General features: G+C 49.5%; 1 protein-coding gene across 4 annotated transcripts in view; it reads right to left on the reverse strand.

Moving 5' to 3' along the window:
• The window catches only part of KIRREL3 (kirre like nephrin family adhesion molecule 3), a 357,949-nt gene that overhangs the window by 92,113 nt on the left and 256,635 nt on the right, over positions 1-9,201 (reverse strand). For all 4 annotated transcript variants that reach the window (XM_027655693.1, XM_027655692.1, XM_027655691.1 and 1 more), the window contains 2 exons: positions 4,590-4,739; positions 1,080-1,229 (listed from right to left, as the gene is read on the reverse strand). In XM_027655693.1, coding sequence (XP_027511494.1) covers positions 1,080-1,229; positions 4,590-4,739 — 300 coding nt within the window. The remainder of the gene's footprint in view (positions 1-1,079; positions 1,230-4,589; positions 4,740-9,201) is intronic.

The raw sequence follows: 9,201 nt of genomic DNA on the forward strand, positions 1-9,201 counted from the left end.
AAAATTAGAACTTGTTTTCGTGGGGAGGTGTAGGCTCTGGTGAGGTGAACCTTCAACCACCACCAGTGCCTTAATTCACTTCTTTTGGCTGCTTAAAACTAATTAGTGCTGATCTGACTAAAAGCACTGAAAATCTTGCATCTTTTTAAAAGCTTTTCTTTTTCCCTTGGAAATTAACCAGGGGAAGAAAAAACCAAACCAACCAACAGCAAAAAAAACCCCCAAATCCAAACTTCAATTTAAAGAAACTTCAGTATGCAAATGGTTTCAACTTTGGGGGTTGAATAATCAGGATGGATCTGGGAGCAGCAGTACAGGCTGGGTTTTGTCCAAGCTTTTCAAGAAAAATACCATTTTCATTAACTTCTCGGAAGCCTTGTGCGTTCCGGGAAGCCTCGTGCGTTCCGGGAAGCCTCGCTGACACAGCCTTTTCCCAGCACTCCTGGGGGGAGACCCCCCTGCACCTGCTGCCAACAGGGCCCTCTGGATCTGCCAGAGCTCTTCTCCCATCTCCCACCCATAAAGAGTCTTCACCAGATTTTGGGAGCCACTTCTAGTTTGCAATCCCATGCAACACCCTCCTGTGATGCTCATGGGAAGGATTAATTACTGAGAAATGCAGGATGATCGAATATTAATATGAAGATAGTATGAAAATACAGCAATAGTGAGGAACCAGCCTTTCCTCCAGTGGTGGATTCATCCTGGTCCTGCTGCAGAGCAGTGCTGCAGGAAGGGCATCATTATGATGACACTGACACTCTACATATCCTTAAATTTATGGACATGCACTCTCCAGCTGGCGTGTAAATTCATGGAGCTGAAGTGCCAAACACTTGGTGCCTCTGTTACTCATCCCAGGATTGCTGTGCTCCATCCCTGAAGTGCTTTACTCCCTGAACATCTTCCCTTGCTCCTGTTCTCAGGATCGAGCTGCACCCCCACTGCTCTCACCATGGATTAATTTCCATGAATTCATTCCCATTTCCTCTTGTTTGAGCAACAACACCTTCTGTCCAAAATTCCCTCGGGGCGACAACCAGGACAAAAATCCTCCCCGGAGTGACGGGGAGACTCACCCAGGACGGTCAGCCGGGCAGGTCGGGATCGGATGGCAGCCTGGATGGCCTGGCACTCGTACACGGCGTCATCCTGGAGATCAGCCCTCAGGATTTTCAAGTGGTGCTGTCCCGACAGATGGTCTCCTACCACCAGGTAGCGCGGGTAACCTGCCGGGCACAGCACACGGGTCAGGAGCTGGAGCGACGAGCCCGAGGATGGAGAGCACAGACCCAGAGCCCCAGCACCCCCCAGACATTCCCAGGAGGCAGGCAGCTTCCTCCCCTCCTTGGCAGCCAGCTCCGAGAGAGAGAGAGAGAACCCTTCCAGATTTGGGAAGGAGACTGCACATTTTGCCCTACAGGTTCAAAAGAGAAGTGCTGATGAAGGAGTGTCGACTGAAATCCTCAGGAAACATGGAATCACAGAATGTTAAGGGTTGGAATAGACCTTAAAGATCATCTACTCCCAACCCTCCTATGGGCAGGGACACCTCCCACTAGACCAGGTTACTCAGGGATTTATCCAGCCTGGCCTTGAACACTGCAAGGATTGGAGCATCCGTGACCTCTGTGGGCAAGGAAAAAGGAGGAGCCCTTCCACTGGGAAACCCACCACCTCTGGCTCCTCTGCGACCTGCCACGGCATTCCCTCAGCTCCTGAAGTCAGCTGTGGTGAAACCCTGGAATAATTCCATGATTGGTTCTGCTCAAAGCTGGGTCTGGGGGCACCAACAGCCCTGCTTAGCCTGGCTGGGCACACGAGGAGCACGAGGGGAGGAAGGCTGCCCTCAGCCTGGCACACCCTGTGTGACACAGCCAGCCTGGCACACCCTGTGTGACACTGCCATCCTGGTACACTCTGTGTGACACTGCCAGCCTGGCACACCCTGTGTGACACTGCCATCCTGGTACACTCTGTGTGACACGGCCATCCTGGCACACCCCGTGTGACACAGCCATCCTGGCACACTCTGTGTGACACAGCCATCCTGGTACACTCTGTGTGACACTGCCATCCTGGCACACTCTGTGTGACACAGCCAGCCTGGCACACCCCGTGTGACATTGCCATCCTGGCACACTCTGTGTGACACAGCCAGCCTGGTACACTCTGTGTGACACAGCCAACCTGGCACACTCTGTGTGACATTGCCATCCTGGCACACTCTGTGTGACACTGCCATCCTGGCACACTGTGTGACACAGCCAGCCTGGCACACCCCGTGTGACATTGCCATCCTGGCACACTGTGTGACACAGACATCCTGGCACACTCTGTGTGACACAGCCATCCTGGCACACCCTGTGTGACACAGCCAGCCTGGCACACCCCGTGTGACATTGCCATCCTGGCACACTGTGTGACACGGCCATCCTGGCACACGCTCGGGCCCTTGTTGTTTCCCGAGTTATCATCAGCAGGATTTGCTCTCCTGAACCGCGAGAAATACAAGTGATGGGTTTGTTTGTATTTCGCTAATTAGACACTGGCTGAGCTGGCATCACACGAGCTGGCAGCTCCTCTGGCTTCCAGCAGCCCCAGCTCTGTTAATTGTGGAAGTCATTCCCATCAGCTCCATACTCCACTGGAGCTGTTGTTACCCAGTCGAGCTGCAAGGTCTTGCATGGAGAGCTCAGCTCTCTGATGGATGTGAAAGCTGTGGCTTTGAAAAACAGGCGAAGAGGGGGCTGCTCACTCGGGCAAGGCTGTAAATGAGCAATTACATGTATTAATAAAAAAGAGAGGGGAAGAAGCAGCAGGCACTGCACTTTAGGGTCTCTGGAGACCAGAAAACACAGAGCCTCCCCTGGTTTCTGAACGCTGCTGCTGGGCTGGGGGAGAACTCTCCCAGATCTCCCAGAAGTTGAGCAGAGGGAACGTCACACGTGTCCACCCTCTGCAGCACTCGGGGGGACGAGGCTGCAGATCCTGAAGGGCTCCCAGCAAACACTCTGCCTTATTCATGTGAAATATTTCACTCACAAATCAGTGTTTTCCAGCAAAATACATAGAATAACCTGCATAACTTCCCCAGGATTGCACCAGTTTTCACCAGCTGCAGTTAACCCTCAATCCCAATGCAGGCATGGGATTAAATAATGAGAATTCTGAGGAATTTGGTTACCAAACTTTAATTTGAGAAATGTAGAGCTTAAGGAAGCCACAAGTACCTGTGGGCTGCAAGGAAAACATTTATCCAAAGCAAACAGAATTGTGAGTCCGTTCCAGCTCAGGATATTCTATTCTATGATTCTTTTTATTTTTGACAACATCAAAACAGGCACTTTCAACGTTTACAAGACATTTCGTCCTGCATTTTGGAAATGTGACATTTGTTTCCAGAAGTCAAGGAAACCGAAGCAGGGCTTTCCAAAGGGTCAGGTGACACCTGTGGGAATCAGTAGTTTTGTTTCAAAGAAGTGCTGATGAAGGAGTGTTAACTGAAATCCTCAGGAAACATGGAATCACAGAATGTTAAGGGTTGGAATAGACCTTAAAGATCATCTACTCCCAACCCTCCTATGGGCAGGAACACCTCCCACTAGACCAGGTTACTCAGGGATTTATCCAACCTGGCCTTGAACACTGCCAGGATTGGAGCATCCGTGACCTCTGTGGGCAAGGAAAAAGGAGGAGCCCTTCCACTGGGAAACCCACCACCTCTGTCTGGGTGAAAAAAGTTCTGGTTTATTCCAAGTTTCAAGGGCTTTTATTCCAAGTTTCAAGGATTTTTCTTCCAAGTTTCAAGGGTTTTTATTCCAAGTTTCAAGTATTTTTGTTCCAAGTTTCACTTGGTCTGAGTTGGAAGCTTTTGTAGTTGAAATGAAAACATTGCTCCCGAAATAAATGCTGTGGTTGTGCCTGCACTGCTGGGGAGGGAGAGCTCCTGCTTTCCTTGCTCAGGGAGGGTGGTATTGAAACAGGAGGCCAGGCCCAAAAGAGTTAACTAAGAAATATGGGCCTACTAACAAGCTACTAACATTCAAAATGATCTGTTCTACTTACTGGACCAAAACTTAAGAGAATGCTAAAAGAACATGTCATAGGCCTAGAGGTAATAAATTAAGATGCAGTAGGATAAGGTAGACATTTGAACAGAAGAAACAGGCTGGGAGCCAAGGCCTTCTCCAAGCCTCAGTGAGCGGGTCAAGAACAATAGAATAGAAGGGAGGTCAGGCTGAGGAAGACGAGAATTAGCCCCCAGACCCATGGGATGAAGAGTGGATCTCCCACTAAAATTGAGGGTCAGGAGAAGCACCGCCCCAAGCCCGGTCTGAGCTCCACCTACACTCCGCCTGTTATTGCCATGTATAGATAGATGTTGTAATCACTTGAATATGCATTTAATCAGATATGAAAACTGTATAAAACCTGCTGATTTTGTGTGAAGCCTTCAAGCAAGTTTGTCCAGTGCGAGCTGGCTTGCTCCCACCGTTGAATAAACAAATACCTTGCTGCTTAAAGATAAAAAAAAGTCTCTGAGCAGTTTCTCGGACCGATTTTCTGAATTCAGTATCCTGACTTACTTGAGAGGTCCCGTCCGACTCCAAGGGCCAGCCCGTCCTTGATCCAGAGCACGATGCCATTGTACTCGGGGATGGCACAGAGCAGGGTCACGGGCTGCCCAGCGATCACCACCTGGTCCTGGGGCTGCTGCGTGAACGACGACGCTTGGCCTGGGGAGGGCAAGGAGAGAGGGAGAGAGGAGCTGTCAGTGCTCCAGAGGTTTGCAACACAATGCAGCAGTTCCTTGGATGCAACAGCCAAAGATGCTCCTGGCACAGCACAAACCGGAGCTCTGCAGCTCTTAATTATGGGATTGATTGATTATGGGATTGTTCCAGAGAATGGTTTGTGTGGGAAGGGACCTCAAAGCTTGTCTTATCCCACCCCCTCCTGCCATGGGCAGGGACAACTCCCACTGTCCCAGGTTGCTCCAAGCCCCATCCAACCTGGCCTTGGATACTTCCAGAGATCCAGGGGCAGCCACAACTTCTCTGGGCAACCTGTGCCAGGGCCTCCCCACCCTCACAGCCAAGAATTCCTTCCCAATATCCCATCTATCCCTGCCCTCTGGCAGTGGGAAGCCATTCCCTGTGTCGTGTCCCTCCATCGCTTGTCCCCAGTCCCTCTCCAGCTCTCCTGGAGCCTCTTTAGGCCCTGGAAGGGGCTCTCAGGTCTCCCTGGAGCCTTCTCTTCTCCAGGTGAACCCCCCCAGCTCTCCCAGCCTGGCTCCAGAGCAGAGGGGCTCCAGCCCTGGGAGCATCTCCGTGGCCTCCTCTGGACTTGCTCCAACAGGTCCACATCCTTCTTATGTTCCCAGAGCTGGACACAGCACTTATTTCCCCTGTCACACACTCAGACAACCATTTGCAATTTTTTCCCTCCCTTTGTAAAAAGCAAATATCACAGCAAAGGGGCACCAGGCCTTTCCTCCAGGTACTTTATCCCAAATTGTGGTGGTAGTGTTTTATCCACCAGGATCACAGACAGAGGAGCAGCAGGACGTCCAGAAGCAGCAATATTTTGTATTACACATAATAAAAGAGCACGTTGGTCCTCTGCTTCTGAATTTTGCTCCCCCCTCATGTGCTCTCTGCTAAATCAGGGTGTGCAGTTAACAACCAGCTATAAAACAACCGAGGGCTGCTGTTCTCTCTCCTCCCAGAGTGTGACCTACTGGTACTTGCTGGGAGCTTCACACACCTCTGGAGAGGAAAGGAAGGACCAGCTCTGGTTCAGCACAGCCTTCTGCCAAAGCTTCATCCAATTTGCAAACTGTCTGACCATAACGAGCCAAGCCTGTCACCTCCCACCTCAGTGCTCCAAGAGTGGGGGTTAATCATCCCTCTCCACATCCTCCTCCACCCTAAATGCTTCAACATCAATTCACAGCTCCCAGGTCACCTCCTGCCATGGTGAGATGTCTCACACCTCAAGTGTGGGATGAAACGTCTCATTTTCCAAGGGAAGCACTGGAGTCAGTGTAACCTCTTCCACAGCAGGGCTTGCTCAGCAAAATGTTTTATTTTCACTGTCTTAAATACATCATCATCCCTTGGCTTCTCCATGATTGAAAAATCACTCACAGAATCACAGAATCCCAGAATGGTTTGTGTTGGAAGGGACCTTAAAACTCATCTTGTTCCAACCCTCTGCCGGGGGTAGGGACACCTCCAACATCCCAGGTTGCTCCAAGCCCCATCCAACCTGGCCTTGGACACTTCCAGGGATTCAAAGTGTTAAATCCAGCTATTTTTTTTCTTTCCATAATGAGTGCTCTGTTTTTTCCCTCAAGTAAGGTGGGACTGTGGGATGCCCACACAGGACATCTCTGTGTGGTTCCACGGTGTCAGTTCACTCCCCTCTCTCAGATCTGACCTGAGTTTGTAAAGAAAACAGTGAAAGCAAGAAAAACCACTGACAAAACAGCCCTGTCCCAAATACACATCAGGGATATCTTAGATGATTCCTTTTGCTGCAAGCCAGCACATGGAGAACAAGAATCATTAAGAATGGAAAAGACCTCCAAGATTATCAAGTCCAACATTTAACTGAATCCCATGTGGAATCACAGAATCTCCTGAGTTGGAAGGGACACACAAAGGTCATCAAGTCCAACTCCTGGCCCTGCACAGGACAACCCCAAAATCCCCCACTGTCCCCAGTGTCACTGTGAAATGCTGGAAGGTCCTAAATGTGAAGCCATTTCAGGTGGACCTGCCGCTGTCTGGGCTCCCTGTGAGCACAGTTCTGGGTCTGAGCTGTTTGCAGAGCACCTCAATTGCTTTGCCACCACTTAAAGTGTTGCTCTGACTCCGGATAGAGGAGAGATCTGAGAAAGAGAGGAGCTGGGAGAAAGGCAGGATGACTGGATTGCTCCTTGCCGTGTTACCTGTGGGATTTTAATGACCAGGAGCCTCTCCGGGTGGGAATTATCCCCCGCACCAGGCAGGAATTCAGAGCCCTCACCCCTGTGCTGTCAGTTCAACACACAGAGCTGCACAGGGCTGAAGGAAAAGTTCTTCCTTAAAACCAATTTGTTAAAGCAGGACAGTCTCCATGTGATCCACCCCAAATCAATTCAACCCTAATTTCCATTGACTCCGTTTAATCACCGACTCATGATTAATCTGAAACCAAGGGCAAGTGTGACACAAGTTCTCGCAACTCAACTTGTTTCCAGATGAGCTGCTGGGCCTTTCCTGCAGGGCAGAGCTCCAAAGCTCCATCATTTTCCTCCTGGTGCTGCTGAACCAACGTGTGAACGCTCATATTTCAGTTTAATTTATCGCAGCTTCAGCTCCCTCCCAGCCAGCCCGAGGTGCAGGGGGAAGAGCAGAGCTGTCCTTTCCAAATTCCAGCTGCTTTACACACATCGAGCTCAAAAAAGCCCGGCTGAAATTTTTAGGATCTCCAGGTGCACCTTGAGCACCCTATTCCCGGGAATTTCAGAGATCCCAGGTCTCCCAGCAGCCACATGTCTTCGAGGAACTCTGGTTTCCAGCACAGGTGCTCCAAGAGGCCACGGTGGTGGCTCTCAGTGAGGTGCTGCATCCACAGCAGGGCAGGTTAATTCCAGAGGAGATTCCAGCTCTTCCTGCTGGGAGAGACTGGTTGGAAGTCACGGTGGTCTCTGATGGCAGCACAAACCCTCGTGCTGAATTAAGATTTAAATATTTGATTTCAAAGGGAATATGAATCAGTTCTGAGTTTTATTCAGACTCATAAAGGACAAGCACTAATAGGATAACAGGGAAAAGTGCAGTGAGAGAGAAAACTCGCAAAGGAAGCAGAAAAAGGCAGCATTTTGCTCTGTTGCTTTGTTGTTTGTTTGTTTGTTTTTTTCTTTAATATATATTTTCCACCCGCTAAGTGGGTTTTCACAGCTCGCTCTGTAATCCTGACAATTCCCAAGGCGAAGCTGGGCGAGCAGGGACAGCTCAGGAATGCAGCAATAACCTAAAAAGATCGTTTTGTCAGCCAGAATTCTCTGTCTGGGAGCTGGGAGCTGCACGAGCCCTGATGAGAAACCAGAGGCACAAAGTGGTGTCTGTGCCCTCTGCAAATGCCCATTAAGCAGAGGCTTCATTTGCTAATTGCTGTTGGAAAAGAAGCCCTTTTTAGTTTTTTCTTTTCCTTTCTCTTTTATTTCTTGATTTGTTTTAAAGATGAACCGACAGTCATGGAAAATCAGAGCAGAAACCTGGCATATGTCTCCTGTCCTTTCCTTCCCTCTGTTTGTTCAGTGTGAAAAATTGTCACTTAAACCCATTTTTTATTCATCCAAGGCTCCTTTTCAGCTACAAACAGCTCAGACTCAGCCACAGCAGAGGAGAGATGGGTGTAAGGACCTTAAGAGCATTACCTGGCCCAGTCCCTGCTCCACGGCAGGATCATCTCTCCCTAAATCACAGATAAAAAAAGAGAAAAAAGTACTGAAGGCAGAGCTCAACTCGCTTTCAAATCAGCTTAAAGTCTGATTACTGGGTTTAACTGGGTTTGGAAGATCAGAGGCCCGTCCACGTTACAGCTTATGTCTTAATGTCAAAGGAACAAGTAATTTGCAGAAAAGTTTTAAGGGAGATAAGATACTTGACAGAAAATAACTGAAAATGGGGAGACTGGGAGAGGGTGATTTACAAATGCAGGTTGAGTGGTTTCAGCTACAAGAAAATGGGCTGAAAAACGTCAGTTGGGTATTTTTCCCATGAATGTTTAGAAGGTTATTACAAAATGGTTCTTTGGTTTCAAAGCAGGTGGTTTGATTCCAACCTGTTGGGCAAGCAGAAGTTTCCTGTTCTCTCCCTTTCCAGAAAATGGAGTTTCAGCAAAAAAAATCCTGTTCTGGTTAATCCAAATCCCTGCAGAGATTGGAGTTCATCACAGAATCCCAGAATGGTGTGGATTGGAAAGGAGCTTAAAGCTCATCCAGTCCCCCTCCTACCACGGGCAGGGACACCTTCCACTAGCCCAGGTTGCTCCAAGCCCCGTCCAACCTGGCCTGGGACACTTCCAGGGATGGGGCAGCCACAGTTTCTCTGGGCAACCTGTGCCAGGGCCTCCCCACCCTCACAGCCAAAAATTCCTTCCCAATATCCCATCTAACCCTGCTCTCTGTCAGTGGGAAGCCATTCC

Source organism: Corapipo altera, unplaced genomic scaffold (assembly GCF_003945725.1).
Source record: "Corapipo altera isolate COAL_440 unplaced genomic scaffold, ASM394572v1 71, whole genome shotgun sequence".
Lineage (NCBI taxonomy): Eukaryota > Metazoa > Chordata > Aves > Passeriformes > Pipridae > Corapipo > Corapipo altera.